General features: G+C 32.9%; 1 protein-coding gene across 5 annotated transcripts in view; it reads left to right on the top strand.

Moving 5' to 3' along the window:
• The first annotated feature begins 1,072 nt into the window (after positions 1-1,072).
• Positions 1,073-23,862, top strand: part of LOC142987348 (sodium/hydrogen exchanger 9B2-like) — a 44,074-nt gene continuing 21,284 nt past the window's right edge. The window contains exon 1 of one of the 5 annotated variants that reach the window (XM_076136050.1): positions 1,073-1,687. In XM_076136050.1, coding sequence (XP_075992165.1) covers positions 1,460-1,687 — 228 coding nt within the window. In that variant the 5' untranslated portion in view covers positions 1,073-1,459. Of the gene's footprint in view, positions 1,688-9,774; positions 9,923-15,195; positions 15,559-15,666; positions 15,798-19,199; positions 19,311-23,862 lie in introns of those variants that run through there. The other 4 variants (XM_076136055.1, XM_076136053.1, XM_076136054.1 and 1 more) reach the window with 4 other exon arrangements.

Consider the following 23,862-nt stretch of genomic DNA (forward strand, 5'->3'; position numbering starts at 1 on the left):
GAACACCTTTTTCTTAAATCGCATTTTATACCCACACCGCTAAGTATTTTATTTTCAACTACTTATGACTTTCATTTAATAAATAATATACGTTATCTCAAAAGTTAGGATATTTAAAACGTAAGATAAAAGATAATCAGGAAGTATTACATGATACTCATAATTATAACAATACAAATAATATCCTTAGTAAAACTTGATCTTCAATCATGTGAAAGCATTTAATGCAACCTCAAATAATTCTATTTTGCGAATATTTTTTGGTCTATTGCAAATAGCAATCCCATTTGTAATTAAAAATATAATAATATCTAGATTAATTTATTTCAGAATGGATATATAACCCCATTTTAACAAAAAGCAAGACTCCATAAGTTGAATTACTGCTATCTAGTGCCGATTATTGCAACTACGTTACTATTGGATAGAAGCAATCACAAACATCATGTAACGCCATCTATCGGCATTTTCCGAAACTAAGTGTATCAACTGAAAGAAGAAAACGCGCCGTTCGTAGATTGTACACACGTGATGCTTGAAAACATCGTAGTTCTTCTTGATGTTTACCAGATGTCACTACTATTAAGGCGCCTACCACTTGCATCCCACTACGCTGGTGCTTGAATATGGAAATGTTAAATATGGAAATATGGGTATAAGTTGCCGGTACCGGTGCGATGTTTTTCACATAAAATTGCTAAATTGAATTATTACTCACAATTTTATTCGGTTTAGACATGTTGGTTCGTTTACAGTTGCAGTAGTGAAATCAATCGATTAATTTATCAAGACGTGTCAATAGTACACATAGTTCCTACCTGCACTAAACACATTGCAGTCAAAACTGTATTGGATATATTTTTTCTGAGACGACGTTCTCCATCACCTAGCAACTTATCGTATATGTGTATAATGTATACTTCATATATCTATTTGTAGGTCATTTCCATTATTGTGATATGTATTAGTGTTAATGATGTTGAGATAACGTCCCATCTAAGTGTCATATGAGAAGATCCCTTCAATTAACGAGCGGAGATCAAACAAGCGGCACAGGAGAGGTCGGTCGCGCTCGCGGCGCACCAGTCGGAGGGAACCCCGGCGCTCGCCCAGACATCCACGCTCGCCACTTGTAGCCACTTGTAGGCACTTCGCCCACTCGGCCTTCGCTCACGTAAATACTGAAACAAACGTCCTCACCAACACTGCGCCCGCGATCGCGTTCTTATACGCGCCAGTTCAAGGACCCTACGTGATCGCGCCGGCCCGACAACATAAAGGGCCTTCTCCGTCACGTATTGAGGCAGCTGATTTGTGTATTAGTTTTTATCTACAATCTTTTCACCTTCAACGTAAATATCTTATCGCTACTCCAGCTTCCGATCGAATTCATTTTTCCAATAGTGAATATATTATATCGGTCAATGTTTGAGTGTAACGTTAGAATGAACTTTGGAAAATGAAGACCCGCGATCGCCGTGCCAAGCAAGACTTCCGGGGAAAACCGCAGGAGAAGAAGGGGACGAAGCAGGATTCGTCACGTGGTGGCAAGCGTCAGAACACGGCGCCCAACGCCGAGACGAGAGCTGAAGCCCTCGCGCGAACTAAGAGGTCCGGCGTGGAGGCCGTCAAGCTGCACCTCAGGGCGACAGGAGACCCCGGGAGAACGTCACGATCTGCCACAGCGGTATGTTTGTGTCATTTATTTATTACTCTGGTGTTTCGTGTTCCGTTACATATTCAATTGATTTCAGTGCTGACTTTTACATTTATTATGAGTGAACAACTGGTTTCAACCACAACAAATACGCGGCAAACTAATTTCCCTATATACTGAAGTAATACTTAGTGATAATCCTAGAGTAGCCTGATTTAAAAATAACTCTACTTATCTCATTAGATAATACGTGTGAATTTAAATGTTATTCACTAGAGGCACTATATTTATCCGCACCGTGGTATCATTTATTTTAAGTAAACTCTTGTACACACAACAGTCCTCGTGATTCTGACGTATCCCTGTTGCGAATCGTAGACTAAACAATCAAATTAGAGTTTCTATGTAATTCAGTCGTTAACAATAACCATACGACTACAGGTCTCACAATATTGTCTGCAGTGCTTGTGGCACTAAGTTAAAGCGGCATGTGACAACATACAACATCGAGTTTGTGATTGACAAATGAATGACATCTTTATCGATAAATATTATAATCAGTTCAGCATGTTGCAATCGACTAGTTGCCATGACTAGTTCCAAGCAGCGTCATCACATCTAGTTCTTAGTTTGACAAATACGATTTAATTCATCGTTCTCCGTATAAACGACCACACGTATATTATGATTTACTATAATAGTTATTTTACCTGGTGATATTTGCACAGCTTACATAACTCAAATACAAACACAATTAAGTTTTAAACCTATGAAAAATATGTATAATTTACACCTATTTGTTTATCTTCAGAGCGACAAAATACATTCAACTCATGTGATCCATTTATCACATTTACCAAGATCGTGACAAATAAAGATTACCGCCTGATGCAGGGGTTTAGTATGTCATCTGACAATGTCTCACAGTGAGGGAATATTGATAATAATATTTTGAGTAAATCTCAGCTAACTACCTGAATATAACAATAAGTTTAACTCGTCAAAATCGAATTCCGAGATATGTTTTTTAAAGACATATCCCGCTTAAAAAAATTACTTTTAACTAACATACAAACAACGGATACAAAGCACAACCAGACCTGAAGCAATTATTTGTTGATCGCACCAATAATTGCTCCGTGTGGGAATCGAAACCACGACCTCCCGACGCAATGATTTCAGCGTGGCGACCTTAACAACTGTGGAGGCCTAAAATTTAAGGAGTATAAGTGTTCCATATACTGGTTGTTACTTTGGCCTATGAGCTCTGAGCTCCAAGTCTGCATGTTAACGTGTCACGTAGACATATGTATATGTTAAACACAACGCACACATTTAAATATATCAATATGGAAACATTCGGTATTCCCCGTGTCAATATCAAGTGGCCACTTCACTACAGTTCATTATCAAGATAGATGCAAATTCATCCACTAGGTACATTGATAGAGAAACAACTGTAGTAATTACAATGAACTGGTAACCATATTTATATGAAAATTAGCATATACTCGATGTAAGATATAAAGCTTGTGTTAATTAACGTTCACATACGTCTCGTTATCGTCTACTAAACAAGGACTAATAAATAAGAATTATTTGATCACCTCCGGTCATCGTATTCATATTTTGTATTGATTGTGACTGAAAAATATGTCCAACGGCCTCTACCTAGACGTTAACAACCTAGGATAAAAAGAATAATATCACAATAATATTTCAAATATTTGTTTTTTATATTAGTGTTAGAAACAATTTAAAATATTGCATATCATTCACGGGCTATAAATCATTGTGTCGCGTACAATAATCGTAAAATTATTTTTCTACAATTTAAACATAAGCAGGTACCTATTTACCGTAAATGCTAGAAAAGAAATACATTTTAAAATATTAATATATTGAAGATAAAACAAAAATAGGCGTAATTTAAATCATCCGACACTGTCTTCTACTAAAATAGTTGTATAAGCTACAATCATATAAAGCACACAAAACAATCCTGGGCACGTTACCTGAAGACAGCTATGATTTATAAAACCGCTTTATTATATATTTACTTTAATATATAGTTATAATAAGCTAATAAAATAACAATAAACTGTAAATACTTAGCAAAACTTATAGCAATAAAAGAAAATACTATTAAGAAAACAATCGTATAGTATTTAAGTACATGTTTGATGACCACATGCGATCTCTCAAGTACTCGTGACATATCAACGAGTACTTAAAAGTTAATTGTCTTTATTGTTTCGTTTACTCAATCGATATTACATAAGTTTTAATGCCATTGATTGAATTAGTTGATTGCAAACCGCATGTTGTGACGAATCTGTAAAACTACGCGGCTTTTAATCAATTAAAATGTTTTTGTTGCCTTCTAAGTAATTGCGAAGGGCCTAATTAATTAATAGAGGACCACTACAGAAATATATTATGGATCTGTCGGTGCTTTAAGCCATTATGTATCATTATGCTTTGAAAATAAACTCTCTTGAAATTAAAATTCTGACATAGTGATCTATCAACGCACAGCCCAAACCACTGGATGGATCGGCCTGGAATTTGACATGCAGGTGGATGTTGTGATATAGGCATTCGCTAAGAAAGGATTTTGATCAACTCTACACCCAAGGGGATAAAATAAGTATGAAAGTTTGTATTTAAATTCGGTCCAATGTTACAAACCACGTGGGTGAGATCTCGGGCAAAAGCTTATATATAAAGCAGACCTTCTCTGGTCTTTGCCTACCCCTAGGGGAAGAAGGAATAAATTTATGTATATAAATGGCGAACCATACGGCTATTTAACGTCGGTGCGAGTACCTTCAGGTATGAGAGGCGTGGTGTTAAAATATAACCTCAGTAATAGTATGACCATGATAACTTAAACTGTCTCACACACAGATAAAAAAAAACACTCAAGGTTTTAAATGAAGTTGGTAATGATTTTTCAAAATAGAAACAATTTCAAATGTGTAGTATTTGCAGAAACATCAAAACTATGTAGTAACAAATATAATACATTAGCTCAATTCTCTACAACTATCGACTACCGACAACCGAACTGTCATCGAAAAATTTTGTTTGAAAATCGGATCAGCGCCTCTGACGGGTGTAGTAGGAAACATTTTGGCAGTACATTCTAAATGTCAAAATTTCGATAGCTAGCCGGTTGCCGGCAGTCGATAGTGGTAGAGAATCGAGGTACAGTACCTCGATTCTGTACCAAAATGTTTCCTAGGACACCCATAAGAGGCGCTGATCAGATTTTCATACAAAATTTCTCGATGACAGTTCGGTTGTCGGTAGTCGATAGTAGCAGAGAATCGAGGCACTGAACTTAGTTTATAAACTGTTTACATACTGTGCAATTTGTAAAACACAACATAATTTACTTATTTATAGGTAGTACGGCTTTCGACACGCGATACTTACTATAAAACACTGAAACAAGTCTAGACAACTTTATACACTCCACGATAATAATATGAAATAAAGTATCGATAACATGCGAACATAATTTATGCATATTATACCGATATTACATCATAAATCTAATAAACTGTATTATTATGAAAGCTTTATTACTTCCAATAAGTGAATTTGTTTTAGTTGTTATCGTTGCGCACAACGATAAAAAATATGACGGGATGATAAAATCTAATAAGAATGAGTTGTCCGTGCTTCCAAATATGTCAATATTTAGCACCTTCAACCAAATGTTCAAGTTATAGTCATAGCTACTTCCTGACACACTATTGCAAATGGAATCGAATTATCGACTATGGCTTGACTATGTATACATTTCCTTTTATGCAAGGCAGAGCTGATGCAGTCTGCTATGAACATACTATCACGACAGTATTATTTCTAAAGACATTCTTCTTTCACAATATCACAACTTTGCACATCTTGGAAATATCGTTTACTATGGCTCAACATTCTACTTTTTATGTTCATCAGCTAGAAAAACATCCGCACTTTTCTTAAATATCAATAGATATAATACTATAAAGTAACAAGTCCTAGACGCGCTTGAAAATTAAAGGTTAGGATACCTTATGAATAGAAAAATAGATATGTAGACATCCGCTCCACTCTAGACTTTCCCTCTAAATATTTTCTATGAATGGTACATTATTTCATCAATATTCTAACGTCCGTCATCTCCACATGACTTCTCACTACATCTTATTCACACTTGTCACCGCTTTTCCTCAATACGTCACTCAAGCTACTCTACTAAGCTCTTAAAAGAAGGATCATATCTTTATGTTACGTTAACTTATAACGTGATAAAATAGGAATGTCGTGATATTTGAACCGCTCATCACAACTAGCATGTTCAATGTATTTCAGATAACGGTCACTATGTACAGAAACTTTTCATTCACAAGTCGAGATCACTTGAGATATAACTATCTTCAGACCTAGGCCAATAATAGCGATAGCGATACCTTCTCGAAGATTCCTTGAATATTCAATGTGTATAAATTGTAATACTAATGAGACTATTGGTGCAATCCTTATTGACAATAATAACGGCTTCTCTTTGTCTTCTAGGATATCATGGCGGAGGCTTCTTTTATCTTCCTCGTCATGAAATCTTATTGGCAGAGCATTGTTGGGTTAAATCCATACCAAATAAATAGATCAGCGCTATACAATCAAAAAGTAATCAAAATAATATTTAGTAATCATGACTTGTGGGAATGTTTCCATTACAAAATCGTCCGCAAATACTCTCGAAAAATTCCATTTACCTAGTTAATTCATACTGACAATATCAAAATTGTTTGTATAAGAATGTAAAGCACTACAATCTTACTTGTGTATTATATTTATTATCAATATTATGTCAAGAATATGAAAGTGTTTTTCCTTTACGACTTGATCTTTATTGTAATTTGAACATGTTATGTCAAAACCGTGAAACGTAAATAGTAAATTGTGTTGTTACTTGCTTCTACACGCTATTACGTCTTCATGGAAGAATGTAATGGGATAAAAGTACTAATGTTTAACAATGTAGCGTTATTCTCTAATCTATACTAATATTATAAAGCTGAAGAGTTTGTTTGTTTGAACGCGCTAATCTCAGAATCGACTAGTCCGATTTGCAAATTTTTTTCAGTGTTAGATAGTCCATTTATCGAGGAAGGCTGTAGGCTATATAACATCACGCTAGAGCCATTTAGAAGCGTAGCAACTAAAATTGTTCCAAAAAAGGGGAAAATTATGAGCCATTCTCTCTTATGTGACGCAATTTTATATAAAAATCTGATCAGCACCTCTAGCGAGCGCCGCTGAAACTAATTTTGCAGTACTTTTTAAATGTCGAACTTTCGATACTCGTAAGTACCGACTAAAGAGACTAATAAATCACTCTACTAGTTATAAACTATTTGCATGCCTTTTTTTGCTGAAGATTTGAAATAACAAAACAACATTCATCCACTCTTAAAAACCTTTGTGTTTATAATAAAATAAAATACAATTAATTAACAAAACTAGTTAAACATTGCAAAAAGTATTCAATCATATTTTCTAATTCTTAGAATTTTATATTAATTACTGTCACTGTCTGTTAAAACTATAGCGCTAACTTGAATACAATAGTTTTTAATACGTAAATAATAGGTCGATTAAAGTGTGTGTATTTAAAGACAATCAAGGTAATAATGTGATGTGAACAACCAATTAATCTATCAATATCTTGCATTAGTATTACAAAAACCTGTTATTTGAACACGCAAACTTCTTTCTAGTCGACTACAGAACTAATGCGTATTGCCGTATTGTAGGTTTACGATTAAGTATAGTATTTAGGAATAAAAATGTCATCCAAGCCGATATCCAGCTACCAATTTCATTGAAGGAAAACATCGTGAGGAAACCTTGCATTCCTAAAATTTGTTTAATACATTTAATCAGGGCATGCAAAGTCCCCTACCCGCACTTGGCCAGCGTGGTGGACTCAAGGCCTAACCCCTCCCCCTCGTTTGGGAGGAGACCCTTGCCCTGGAGTGGGACAGAAATGGGTTAAAAAAAATTCATTGAAACTGGCCTTCGGTTATAGGACTTTGTTCATAGTGATCAATTGTGTGCACAATACACAGGCACACTCTTTATTCCTTTACTCTCATTGCCCTAAGGGATGGATAAGAATTTAATAACAGCAGATAGTAATGTATGAAAAGTACGATTGTCTAAAGATATACAAATTGCCTTTCTTAAAACGCGGTGTAAGCCTTAGACTCTCAAGAACTTAGTACAAAAAGTCAAAAGTGTAAGAATAGAATTGTCACTTTCAATCAAGTTGGTAACTTCGAGTGAAAAGACAGAACACTGAATAATTTACCGCCGCGATGTTTGTGTCATTATAGATTAACGCCTTTTATAACTGAGTCTCTAAGCAACATTATACATTCCATCCTTGTACACAGCCTATTTTTAATTAAGCAATAATTAACCCAAGGAAAACGACAGACAAAATATATATCATTCGAAATTATAGATAACCTAAGTTACCTAATAATAGGAAGTACATTAAACTTAACTCTACTCTGTTTCATGAAGGTTTTGCAAGCTTAATCTGATAATAAAATAATTACAACAAGTATGTATTTCACAATCTAAACTAACTTACATAATTTCACTAACAATTGCTTTGTTGTGATAACGATGACGAGAAAAATGTTCAATTGATAAAACGTCTTGTGATCGTACTAAATACTATCTGTGATAAGTAGTCATACTTCAGCCCCCGAAGTGTGCTAGGTATAATCGCGCCAAAACTACTGATAGCGCTACCACATGACTGGACCACTCAGATTAGGGTTATGAAGGACAAAAACATATTATACAAAATATTATAAGTTCGTATTATCGCTAACAAATTTTATCGGTTCTTGCCATCGCTATTTTACTCGTATAGAACATTGATTATTTTTTTATGTTGCACTTTGATATTATACATTTTCTTTATCAATTATTTTTTTTAGTTGCACATATTTGATTCAAAGTTTAATTTGAGCTAATCGTAAAATGGCCACGGGTATTCTAAAAAATAGCTAACTAAGGTTTATATATATACGCAGGAACATTAATGAGGGCTCTATAATGGCAGAAAATCGTCCTTCTTAAATACAATACAGTCATTTTATGTTGTACAACTGTCCCTAGGCCGCCATAGCCATAAAATTAGTTAGTAGTGACCTATTCTCTAAGGAACAATTATTATTACGAGTTGCATCTACTCTACTTCTTTTTTAAATGTTTCGTTGCGTAACTCGGCCGCGTGAATCTTGTTGAGGCGCTAATTAATTTAGCAATATTTATCCTGTTTGCTTACTTTAAGTTTTAATGATCCCTCCAATAACAATCTTTTCCACCTGTATTCTAAGAATCCAGGTAATCCAATTAGCTTCGAAAATTTGAACTGAAACACAGTCTGAACCATTTTAATGGTTTACCTGTTGAGTATTTCGGATTTAAATAACCATTTTCCTTGGCAAATTCACATTTACAAATAAATATATGCAATTTTTACACAATAGGTACAAATATTATATTTACATTGTTATATTATACAAAACTGAAATATTAGGTCGAGGAAAAAGTCTTTTCGCATTATAGCAAGTATGAACTGGTAATAAAATATTTTCCCTACACAAAAAAGCTCAATATTTGGGTACCTCACGAGCTCATTGAAAGAAACTTAATGAACCGTGTACTCATTTGTGATTCTTCAAGCCTAAGAGATTTTATTACAAGTTCATACATACTATAATGCGAAAAGAGTTTTTCCTCGACCTAATATTAATACGGAACCCGACTTTCGATAGCGACAAAGCATCCTAGATACAATCGCTAGTTGTCCAATATTTGAAATAAACAAATACAAAATGATATGCATCTCCTTACAAACACTCACGTGATAAGACCTCAATGTGACTGCCACTTCAATCTGTCCGGCCGGTTAAATATATCAGATTAATTCTGACATATATCCTTTTCTATCAAACCAACATTATTTCAAGTATTCTCGTTTAGTCCAGTGCGCCTTTTCTCATTATTGAAGTAGACATTAAATCCTCTAATAGTGTTTGCAAATACGCGGTTAAGTGTTCAAATAAATAGCAATTATGAATTAGCGCGGCTAATTTTCTCATTGCTAATTATTTATAACGATTTAGCACCGGTTGTGTTAATGGAATAATCGAATACCAGGCAGGAGTGCTTTCTTATATATTAAAGGTAAGTTGATTATTACTTCAAGTTGTTTATAAACAATTTTAAAATATAAAAACTTAAATTTGATTATACCGATAGTTATAATATTAGTACCGTACATTAAGAAGTGATTAACTTACCCTTCTAGGTATTGTTAAATATCTGAGTTGTTTATATTTTTGTAACATTAAATTTAATTCAACCTAATTTACATTTTAATTCATATTAATTCATACTGGTGCTCTATATTTATTTTCACTTGCTGAATTACAAAGAACAATAGCGAATAAAATGTTTGTTGACTAATTAATGCCTTTAGGGTCAAGCTGCGATAGAAATATAATAAATCAGTTAATGTTATTATTTTACGTTTTAATGGATATTTTGTAATAATTATGGGTAGTAATACATACATTACATAACTAAATAAATCTTAGATAAACATAGTTTCATAAATTTAAATTCTGAAATAGTATTCATTATACTAAACCATTGTCTGTGTTATTTCTAACTTAATTTAATAACAGTGATAATAAAAAAAATAAACCCTTCTTGGTTCTTACAATATTTATTAGTACTGGTTTTATCACGTCAAAATAACTGTGAACGCCATTAAGGTTTTCGTTTTAATTAAGTTTTTTACTGTCTTACAGCTATCATCTCTTTAGTAAGATTCAGCTTGTGTTTATGAAAAATAACATTGATAACTTTTTAATCTGCTTATGATTTTACTATTTATTTTATTCAACTTCAACTTTTTTCACTCCTTTTACCCTGTCTTGAGGAATTTAAAAATATTATAGTTACAAATAACATTGCAACCTTTTTAGTTATTATATGATATATTAGTACTGGCTTTATCACGACTAAATAACTATGAACACCATTAAATCATTATTTTTAATTATTTTTTTTTATATTTTATGGCTAATATTTTTTCGAAATCGTTCCAGCGGGTTTTTTTTATAAACAATAACAATAATAAGTTTTTGATGGATAAATGTTTTTATTTGTTTATGTATTTTTTCTATGGAATATTATTTATCGTATATTTACATAAAAATATACAAATAATTTTTTTAAGTACTGGCATTTTCACATGAAAATAATTTCCAACGCCAATAAAGTTTTTTTTTTAATTATTTTTTATTTTATCTAAAGGTTACCAAACATTTTTTTTAATGTTTCAACCAGCATCTGTAATATTAATTTTAATAAAACATACCGTTTAGAGTTAGACCGAATAATGTGCCGGGTTAAAGTAACGATTTTTGCAAAATTTAAATGAATTATACTAGAAACTGTCTAAATAATTCAGACCCAAATATTCTAAATTGTATATTACGTCGCAAATAAATAATTAAGTACGCATTATTTTTTTAGAAAATATCTATTTATGTTAAAAACTTACCGTTTAGGCCGGGCCTTGAACTGGCCAGTAGTCTAATCGATAATTTTTTTTCCGATTATTATATTTAGATATAGAATCGTTGTTATAATATTTTGTTTCCACATTATTTTGCTATGTTATTTTCACACAACTATTTTATAAATGAAAGCAAGCAATTACAGTTAATAGGCTCTACGGGATATCGCTTTGCGGTAATCGCAAGCATTCAAGACTGCCTATAAATTATGAATTGATTTATTTAGTATAATAATTATTATCTTAAGAAGAAATATGGCAACCGGTATGTGCTTATTTATATCGAACTAACGTTTTTTTATTCATTTAATACTCCTAATTCACATAGGCACATACATAAAATCGCGGCTTCTTTATAAGAGAGACCAGAGAATGGTAGAGTAAAGTAATAATAGAAGTTAGAAGAAGCTAAATCTTATAATTTGCTTCCATATTAATACTGATACCGTAGCGATAGCATCATGTTTGAAATATTAATCGTATACTTATCGTTAGATCATTCTCGGTAACTAGAAGGTGTTTTATGGAAATTCCCTCTATCAGAATGCTAGACATGTAGTTTGATGATCTTTTTATTGTGTCGTTCGTTTACAAATAAATCTATGTGATTCGTAAATATTGAAGGGAGTCTTCGCAAATTGCAACTGTACATCTCTGTATTATATTTGTAAAAACAATAGCAATAATAATAATAATATAATTTGTTTAAAATCTAAGTTTGTATAAATAACAGATTTATATAATGGCAGATTTGAAATTCAAAAATACAGGAATTACATAAATCAAAACACTTTACTGCAAATATATCGACAATAAATCGCGAGCAAACTACTATAAACAATTATTTTGTATTTCCTAGAATTGTCGAATGCGCCTGACACCGTACTTAAGGCACACAGCCTAGAATATACTCGAACAGAAACAAAAAGCGTTCCTGTCTATCAATTTACATGCAACTATAGTAAATATAGTAGTCACGTCTATGCCTAATTGTTCGTTCGTAGACTGGGCACGTGATGTCTCCTTAATTTTCCTCCTTCCGCTTTACATATTACAGATATGAAACTAGTTGACATCATGTGATCGTTTGATTGTCCAGGTCTTACTTCCCAATCAACTGCAAGATTCTCTATAGGCTTATAATCGCTGTAATTGTTAATGTATTTATGATGGTTGAGCAACGTCATTACTTACGGCGGAATAAATTGATTGGTCAACTGGCAAAGGCAGTTTTAATATCCTGTTGGTCTATGTAAAGATATGATAATAAGAAAATTACAAAAGATTTTAAAGGTTACCTTTATCATATTTGTATAAAAACATCAAACTGAAGATTATTCCCTTTTAACGACATGAAAATATTCTCAATTCGGTTTTTAAATGAAAATGACCTCGGTTAATTAATTTACCTTGTGTATACATATCTAATGTTACAGTACCATGTTGTCCAAGGATCTGTTATATATTTCGAATCAAACAACTCCTACGTGATCTTCGAATCGTGGCGATCGTTCAATAAAGAGGTCGATAACCTACTGATTTTGAAACAGGAAAATGTAAACAAGTATGGACCGTCCTGCAAACAAATAGCGATAACATTAATAATATATAAGATCGTTGATAATAAATACATATGTTCTAATTCTCAAGTTCAACAAGCAATACTTAGCTTAATATTTCAATAGATTACGCAAGATTTTAATTTCATGATATATAATTCAAGCTTAAAAAAACATAAGCATTCCACTGTTGGGCACCACTGTCGTCGGAAAGTCGGGAAAAAGATATGAAAAAGTTCGTCCTTGAGTCAACAACGATGGCCAAGTGCAGGTCTTTGCGTGTCTAAGAACTGTTTTGGTTTCATCGCCATGTTTTTGCTCAACGTTAGGTTATTTTATGCAAATTCGCACAGATATTATAGCATTTATTAGCGTGTTATCTTTCGTTATAATCCTGGGTACCTCAAATTAGACAGATTATTTAATAATACATCACACGTCTACATTATTTTTACTGACATCATAACATGCCCTCTGCAGCTCTTATGGTATTATCTTAATCAATTGAGACCCATCTAGAACTAGGACTTAGCGACATTCCTTATCTTTAATAATCAGATCATATTTTCTCGTAGAGTAAAATCATGCTACTTGGTCCAAATAACGTAATAGTGTCTCAAGAGATATGGCATCAAGTAATCGTATTTTAATGTAGAGGGTGTAATGTTTCATGAATAGTAATTTTATTTGACTGTCTCTAAGGGAATTTCATACTCGTAAGTTCGAGAAACAAGGACAACGATCGTAAATCGCTATGAGTATATTGTACATGTGTACATGTGTTTTACAACTCTACATTGTGGCAAATGGCTATAATACATTCCTGTATTTATACTATGACTCGAAGCCTCAAAGTAAACTATAATTAATTCTTATTGTAATATGCACAATCAGGTCCAAATACGTATTCACATATTTTAATTTGTACCATATTTATTTATTTAAAGCAGCTGATAATTTTATGTATTTGATATAACCGTCATTACATACCTATACCAAAAACCAACCATATGTATTACGTGTTAGTTACGGATGAAAAAATTGGTAGACCTAGAGTCGTTCGGGGTAACTGTTCGCAGTGGGTAAGTGAGCGCAGTGCCTATATCTTCTGATCGGGATGAGGGGGCGCGGGTGACTGTTTTGGTAAATCATAGCTACAAGGGGCCGCACCACACTTTGTTGTTTATTTATTTGCAAAAAACTGTTTTACGCCATTTGATTGTTCCTTTCTTCTGGTTTGGAAAACATTCTGACACGCAAAAATGTAAAGCAACACCAGGAAAGTCATGTTTTTTTAATTAAATGGTTATTGTTGTTGAAATTTGTAAGCATGATATAAAGTAATATTTATTACTTTGGACTCAGTGGTTCTTATAATCAATTTTGAGGTCTGCGGGAAAGTGTGCGCGGGTAAGTGGGCGCACGCGCGCACTTGGATTCTTATAGATAATAATAAATTTATTTAATTTTAGTACCAAATAAACTCTTATTTACTTATTTGTTTTAGTGTAGCGCCATGCCTCGAAATTATATTAGAAAAAAACCTGAACTTGCACCTGTTACAACAAATCGCTAAAGCAAAAGCTCTAATTGAACAGGGTAAAAGTAAATGTGCTGCTGCAGGAGCAATTGGTAAAAGCAAGTCATGTCTTCGCAAAAGACTTAAATTAAACGTAGCTCTGCATCTTTAATTGGTCGGTTTAAGCCAGAAACAGTACAAATTATTTAATTTGATTATTTAAGTTTTTATTTTTATAGGTACCTAGAATGTTTAAGTAGTTTTGTCGGTTTGGTGTTTGGAATTTCTGAGGAGGAAATGTTTGATTCTGGTTAATTTTCAGTAAATTTACTACAAAGGATAGATAATTTTGGTGAAATAATTTAATTAATATCATTAATTTCGGTCAAATTAACCAATGCGTTCATTTGCCCCAAGTGCGTCTATTTACCCCATAGCTGTGCGCACACTTACCCACAACACGGGTCAAGTGTTCGCATTGCGACTTTCAGTGGTTTTTGTCTGTTTGAATGAAAACTAATATACTTGCAGATTTGGTTTGTCTTCCAAATTGTAGTCAAATAAATGTTTATTTTGATTTGTTACTTTTATTTCCCTGATTACACTGTTCTAATTCACAATGTGGTCCCAAAGGTGAAAGTGCGCACAGTTGACCCGAACGACTCTACTATAAACATAGTAACTTAATTTAGCACATTATAATAACGTGACTTTAAGACCTCATCTTATTGTTTACATGAGATGTGAATATAAAAACCGATGTAAACTGTGGAAATGTAGCAGTTGCGTCCAAGCTCCTATGTTTTCAAGTCGTTTTCCGGGTTAAGTCGTCCGGCTTCTCGTGACACAATATAATTAACACCAGTGTGATTATTTATGAAACAAAGATCCTTTTTGAGTGTTCATGAAACTGACGTCAACTATTACCATTATTGGAAACTTTCAGTGTCATAAAGTGTTAAGACAGGTTACGAACTCCCAAAAAACTGAGGTCGTGAAATAAGTGCAGACGTGAATGATTGTCGAGTGCCCTTAGTCGGAGTGATCACGTAGACTGCTACGAGCGGCGAGATCCCGACGCTGTGCCGGCGCGGCAGTCCGCCGCCGCCCACACCCGCGTTGAATTCGCATTTCGTCCTTACCCTTATCAGAAAAGGTATGGTCTCGTGATTGAGGGATCGCGGCTGCGATCACCTGTCGACGCCGTTGCGTGATATATCAATAACCTCGGATTAAATTATTGTGCCTCTTTATTGTCACGTGTATCTGCGATGTAATTTACAACGTTCAACGTTATAAAGGAAAGCGCTTTGTATTATCTACATTAGTACTTTAAAGTGGTTGTTCGTCGGATGACCATGTGCCGAACTAACATTTCATTCCTGCAAACTGCCGGTATGTAACTTTTTTGTGTACATGTGTGTTTTCAACGCATTTTATCCAAAATATGTCTGAATTTGACTTTACGTTTTTAATGAATATGCGCTTTTATTTTTTATCCATGCAAAAACTATAGGCAGTATTATACGATTATGTTCTTAAAAATAACTGTAACAGTTATGATTACTTTCTTAAGAAATAAAAACATTAGTTTATTATGTATCAGTACCAAAAAAGTATGGTAATAACAAAATAGTGCGTGTACATTATATTTTAGTTTCGTAAAAATGCTAGTGAAATAACTCTATCGACTTAACTGGAGTTTTTATCGGCTGTAGTTTAAGGTTCCCGATGTATTGTATCGTTTTCTTTTACAGTTTTATTCATGTTCAATGCCATTGTGTAGCAACATTATTACTCGGCTATAACTCTTATAAATGCATAAGGAAAAATGTCGATGATAAAGAACAAACACTCAACGAAACGTAAAATCATTTTGGGTTCTGGAACATTTTAACATTTTGCTAAGTTGTTATTTATGACTCTTTGCTACATAGTACTTTAAGCCTCGCTAAACTGAACAATCTCATTTTTTCTCTCACGACTTAAATACAATACACTCATGTTATGTTATAACCTACAAACTTACAAATCTGATGCATACTTTTATTAACAGTACAACTACCAAGCTATTTTTAACATCACTTGATTGAAAAACAATTCAGCCTGTACAAACAATTACTAAGCTGCGTATGTGTGCTAGAGGTTCAAATAAGAGAAATGGGTCATGGGCTGCAATAGACGATAGGTCGACGATACTTATACGTGTTTATTGGGACAGACATCTTAGATGCGTCACAAGCACCACATTCCAAAGAAATTGCGCAAAAGAAAATATGAAATGAAAGGCATTTGAAGTTATTCTAACTTTACATGTAATAAATCCTTTTCTGTTCATTCATATATTTACACATATCCGTTAATAAAAATGGCCTCTTAAAAAGTAAAGGAAATTAAACGTATACTCTTAAAACATTAATGAGTCTAAATTAAAGAACTAAACTTAAAACATTGAATGGAACATTTAATTTTTAATTATTTCGAGACGGAAATGTTTAATTATAAACAAAATATAAAATTTATTAGGTTCGGATGATGTGATAATTTTGTAAAAACCCGTTCTCAGGAAAATAAAGGTTAATTTGTCGATATTAATTCTGTCTTGTAAAAACAATACATACCTATAAATACTTTCATATACTGTTGCATTGAGTACACAAACAAGGATTATACTAGTTTCAAAATATAAGATGAAAAAACTTGGTGGTCATTGTAATAATATATTAGTCACACAAAGAGCAAGTCCTATAGAAACAGCATTGCATAAACGAGCCGCAACATTAATTCTCTCGTTTTCAGTGATTCCGTATGAGTCACGAGGACTATAATGAAAGTCATGTGAGCATTGTTTTGATCTGTCCCATAATTTAGTGGTTTTGATAGTTGAATAAATTGACGTCAACTCTTCAATAAAACGTAACATTGTTTTCGATTGATTGTTTAAAATACTTATTTTAGACTAGCATGAACAATCAATTATTATAGTCCTAATAAAATATAATCATTTCAAACCATCATAATATTTCATATTAACAATTGCCACTAGATTAAATTAATTTATAGATCGTTAATACCTTACTTATAGTGGTATAAGCTTATCTACAAAATATTGATATACATAATATGCATACATAAATTAATAAATTTTGATTACAGCACAGATGTACGCACTAATACCCAATTATACGCAATCTTATGTGACGTTTATGTAGGAATTGTGTTAATACTGATTAAGATTATTTAGAACTGGATTTTACCCGCGACTTCGTCCGTCACTTGAATTTTCCCGTGGAAATGCGTCATTTTCCCGGGGTAAAAAGTCCTTTATCGAGTATCAAAATATCTCCATCCCAAATTTCATGCAAATTGGTTCAGTAGTTTAGGCGTGAATAAGTAACAGACTGACAAATAGACAGAGTTACTTTCGCATTAATAATATTAGTATGGATCTACTTCAAGTTTGAAAAGTAGCAGAGGAAATCATACAAAGATACATAATTTTCAAGTTTTGATGATTTTCTGGGTGTTTTATTAGAGCTTTACGTAATCCAAGACCTGAAAAACAAATAAAATGTTCACAAATAAACATTAATAGAACAAAAGGGCGTTTTCTGAACTTGGTACGATTTACAGCAACAATTAAATCCTTTGATTGTTTACTAAGTATCTATTCTCAGTCGGTTTGTGATTAATGTCTTTTTGTCACTACTTCCTGGCTCCTAAGGTCGTAACAGGAACTAACGTTATAGTTTTCAAGACAATATTTTTCGCAATTCCACTTATTTCTAAAAACTACAAAAGTGTGGCCTAGCTTAATATTAATTACAAATATTAATAAGCATATCTCATACTTTATCGAAGTATATAATATGCCTTAAGGATGATTTTCATAATATTCATATTTCCTAATGACGGAACCTTGAATACGACGGTCACGCAAAGATTACATCGTATCACTAAACGAACTAGGAATATTAATTACAGAGGAAAAGTACAAGTTATTGTGCCGGCTTCCCTCAATATGGACGTCACAAGTCACAGTAAACAATCAAACTATTATCACAAATCATCATATAAAGATCGTGGGGACTAATTGAATTGCGAGAACAGTTGATCTCACTTCACACTGGTCTAGTTGGGGCCTGTAAAGCAATCACAATTTCTTGACGCAATGATTCCCAAAAACTCCCCTAGTCCTAATATCACACATTCGATAATTGGATATTTTGAGAGTACTGAATTAGTTTTTTAAAAGTAGTATTGAGAACAAATATTAATTAAAAGCTTGAAATTAAAATTATCCCTTTGTTTAAAGTATATGGAAATGAATATCATGTTTGTAGGCACTTAATGACGACAATCACGGAGTTGCAAATGATATTTCTAACGAAAAGCAACAATCTTCTGTTCTTTTGGACTCCCTATTATGACTTTGGACTTCAATATTCTCAGTTCAAGGATTAACAAACAATCTTTAAAATGTGATATTTGGAAAATAAATAAATAAATCCGTCAAAAGGACATAGTAGAAGTTACCTCGACCCCATTACTAATATCTGTGGAAATGTATATTTTTTGTGCAAATAAATAAACATAGTACCGTAGTATTGCAGAATAATTGACACTGGTCTGTGAAAATCTATTGGCGTGCAAGTTAACGTTATTAATCTTGATTGTGATCCAATTGACATGGATGGGAGCAAGCAGGGCGCTGCAACCGACAAGTGGGTTGGTTGAGAGTACGCTCGCGTAGTAGTGGCATCACATACCAGTACGACAGGACGCACACCACCGGCCTCATAGCAATGAACACGGTCTATTAATTGTTCTTTATCATTCACTATGAATGTTTAGGATCGTATACAGTTGACTACAGTGACAGTGAATCATTTCATCTCCAGCAAGATGGTCAGTAGTTTTATTTTTTATTACGTTACTCATTCAATCTTCATTTTAATTTTTATGCTTGTTGTTACTATTATGCATATTTGTATGTCTTGTGTTTTAATTGCGGTTTCATATTGATTACCTAGATTGTCTCACCTAACAACCAGTCTCTAAAAGGTTAGTCATATCAGTGCGCTGTCAAATATAATACAGGTTCTAATAGGTTTTTAGAAAATAGTAATAATAACAAACTTTTGTTTTGATATTGATGTTACTTTTAAACATTGGCATCTTGTTTATTGTTGTATTGTTCTTATTCTTAACAGACAATGAGTGTAATTTAACCGCTAATTGACATGTTAAAGTCGAAGAGATTAATACGCTTACACTTTTAACTACTTAAGGAATACGTTGCAGGAGTATTGTGTTCGTGTATTAATTTGTTTGGTTGTCATAGTGTATAATAAGAAAGTCGTGAAATGGCTATAATGCTAGCTACAAATAGTCGTACGATGGTATGGGACGACGAGGCAGTAAAAGGTTTAATGGTTTAGCTGTTCGAAATCTCATTAAAACAGCTCAAGATAACTCTTTTAATTCGTTTTCAAACAGCTATTCGACTATAATTGCAGTTAACTGTATAAGTCGAAAACGACAAACAAGAACAAGCACAGATTTGGCTAATAACGTAACGGTTAATTGACTTTGCTTCAACAACAATTAATAAATCAGTTGGCGTTCATTTTGTGGCTGTAATTTTTACCGTTTCACAAATATTTTTTGTACTCGTCGAGTTTTTCTAAATTGCCTATACCTTATACAAACAATAGAATAAACGAAAGAATTTTAGCGGAGCGGAGATTTGTTTTAGTTCAATTCGTAATGTCCACTTGATCGAATAAAACATAACATCCAAATTACTGTTTACTTTGATCACAGTTAGCCTTTTGTGAACAAATATTGAAAGACCTTTCGAAAATAATAACAGATAAAGAGAGCGATTTACTTTTTTATATTTCTTATAAATATTTTGAACGTGAATACACATAAAACGATTACCTAAAGGAACAATGCAACTATTTTGTTGTTAGGTTATGTTAGTTATTTTTACATTCTTACATCGACAACGCTTATGTAAAGAAGCAGCTCGTTTAGAAGAAGCGCATAATGTGCACCCTTATATATTTTCTATTAATACAATATTAGTTTATATTCTTATTTAAAACAATTTTAAGAAGTGTTTCATCACTCTACATCATGCTTGTTCATATTTATGAAACAATGAAGGTAACGCGTCAAGTGGTAGTCACTAACGCAGGTATTTCAGGCTAATAGCGTCAGTGAAAAGGGTCACTTCGTGTGAAGACTCTTACTGCATATTTTGTACTAGATATAATAAAACTTAAGATTTTTTAGAAATCTGTTGGTTTCGATATTACTTCATAATAATCTTCAGCAATGCGTAATATTCACCATACGTGTTTTATGATTTTTTGTCACAAGTCATAAACTTTCTAAATGTAACATGAAGCTAGCTCGGCCACATAGCAACGTGCAATAACAAAGTACATAATACTTGTATTAGGCAAGGATTATAGTCCCTAGAGGATATGATCCCTTTGGTATACTAACACTCGCTGGACTGAAACAGACTTAGAATACTCATTAATAAGTTATATGAATTAGAAAGCGCCACAGTATCTTTATTACGTCAGTGGGATAGGTCGTTGCTTTCGCATTTAATATTAAAGTTGCAAAACAAATCATAGCATATACTAATAAATAGATTAACACGTAATGTTAAGTCGCGCAAACAATTATTTGTCAATCAAATACACATTAAAAACCTACCTTTAGTCATTAAATTTGGCATAGGTTGGCTGTCCTTTAGTGTGTACCTATCAACTAATAAAATTAATGAGAGCCAGTGGTTGGTAAACTTTTTATTCTCCAATATTTAAGATCAATTATACAGACTACAATCGTGAAATAGTTACACCGTTAATCAACAGTACCACAACCAAACATAACAATACCCAGCGTTTCTCAGAATTAGTACATCCTTTTACAAAACTTATAACCTTTAACATTATAAATTTTGAAATAATCGTTTAAATATTAATAAATAGAAATGGAAACTACGCTACAAAACTTTAAAATATTAATATAGATATTCCCTTTTATAAAACAGAGACCATAGCTATCAATAATAAATTTCTCATCATGCTACATTTGTTTGTTGTACCTACAAGACTTGTCCCCAAGGTAATCTGAAGGAAAAATATCAATATTGTAACAAGTACAGTAAAACAAATGTATTGTGAACATTCAGCCTAAAATGTTATAACTACAATTATTTCATGACGAAGTATGTTACCTATGACGATATTATTAGTTATATGATAAATTAAAAAGAGATAAACGTTTTACGACTATTACTGTATTATTCAATAAATTATAAAATACATAAGTATTATGTTTTATAGTATGATTGTAAACGTTATCGTATATACCACACGTATAGTATTATATTATTATATGTATTGTTTATTACAGTTGTACTAATGAAGTATATAAATAACACATAATTACTGTTCTTTGGACACCTCACAATGTAATTTGTGTAGATAAAAGATTAAGTCCGTCGTTGTCTTAAAGAATAGTAATCTATTGACCACTTAGTAGTAACGGTATTGTTTCATTGTTTATTTGTTAAAAGTATATATGACTTTGTCATTGTGATAATCATCGGTACGTGTGCAAGTCGTGATGTAGGAGTTAAGTCAGTGTTCTCGATCTACGACGCTAAAAACATTGATGATAGTGTAAACACGATCAAACCCAAACCTCTATTGATGTCCTCATGTCACATGAAAGATATTAGCACTGCTATGTTCTTCAAATTAACACTGAATTATCAACTGGTTCTTTTGATCCTTCTGTGAGACTCTTATCTGCAATTGTGTGTTTGAAAAGAATACGTTATGTTGAATGAAAATAATATTGTAATACATTTTATATAAGTATTAAGTAATAAAAATATGAGTTAGAGTTTAAAACCTTAAAGTTGGGCAATGCGGTGTTTTCTTTTTTGTTTGTTGGCGCCTTGAATATTTTCATAATTGGATTACAATCAATAAACATACGAACATTTTTAATTTGCATACATTATCTTTTTACAAGGTGAGTGGATTGTGATAATTTAACTTTTAATTATAGAAAGGTTAACCTTGATTTTTCGATAATTTTCAAGTTATGTAGGTCAGTTCTGAAATTATCTGGAATTACAATTATTTCCAGAAGCTATATTTCTCCAACTTGAAATCTTTCACAGTTATTCTCAATTTAGACCTATCAATGATAAACAAAATTGTTTACTTTATGGTAGTTAAGACGGAAACCTAATAATTCTCAACAATAATCAAATGAAGTCCCTGTTGGGTGGCAACTATCCGCATTTTTTCAGAAGTCTTTATCACCATTACGGTAACTTCACCGTTATGTTCTGTTTTAGATACGTTAAAACTTATTGCAAGAGAAGGTTGTCGAACCTTGTATTTCTCCTGTAATGTATGGCGTCATAATCGATGTTGTAGTTAGTTCCACGAGTAACGAGCCACATGATCTCTTTGTTCATTTACGTAAGTTTTGTAACTATTGTAAGCGACAAAATATTTCGTACGCTATGAATATAGCCAATGAGTTGTGTATAATTCGTAAGAATAGACACAACTAATGTTTTTATGGATATTTTAATGAGCCATTAAAAAAAATTGTTGTTGCATTACAAAGTTCGGGTGTTCGGAAACTCCGTAGTTGCCAAGTACATATGTTTAGTTAAAGCATGTGACATCGCGCCAGCATGCAACACATCTTCATCTAATATCTATTTTTATCAATCAATAAACTGGCCTATTGAGGTGTCCTACATTGAAACGTTATCTATAGACAAAAGGAAATATAAAATGGAAATTTTCCAGTCACAAGATCTTTTTGAACGTGTTAATATAGATGATTATTGAACCATGACTGGTCTACGTGCTTGAAACCTTCTACTGCTTATACAAGAAAGGTTTAAATGTGAGATAAAAAACCTCGGAACTAATTCACTGACAGTTCACATCCACGTCCGTAACTGCGTAAGGAAAAATATGTCAAATAACTTTTTGTAGTTTGTATTCTAAACAGTTATGAAACTCATAAACAGAGTGATAACAAATAAAGCGGAATAGTTGGCCTCGTTGACCCTCGCTACAAGGGCTGCCCGATGACCGACGTCTTGTGACTGCTCTACAAAGGCCATTGTCCTTTACCTTTTAATTAAGATCTCATAACACATACGTCACAATGATGATTGGGTGAGCAATCCGTTTAATTGGCTTCAAGCGATAAGCGTTACGAGAACGCGTGTCGATTGGAAACTCGTGGTCTCCTTCTCGTGAATGATCATGTGATTGTGATGAGACCACTTAAGCAAATAAATGTTGTGATGACACAGCGCGCCATCCCGTCGGGAATTAGTTTAAGACACACTCACCCAAATAATTCAATACCGTCCGTTTAAGCAATAAAG

Source organism: Anticarsia gemmatalis, chromosome 3 (assembly GCF_050436995.1).
Source record: "Anticarsia gemmatalis isolate Benzon Research Colony breed Stoneville strain chromosome 3, ilAntGemm2 primary, whole genome shotgun sequence".
NCBI lineage: Eukaryota > Metazoa > Arthropoda > Insecta > Lepidoptera > Erebidae > Anticarsia > Anticarsia gemmatalis.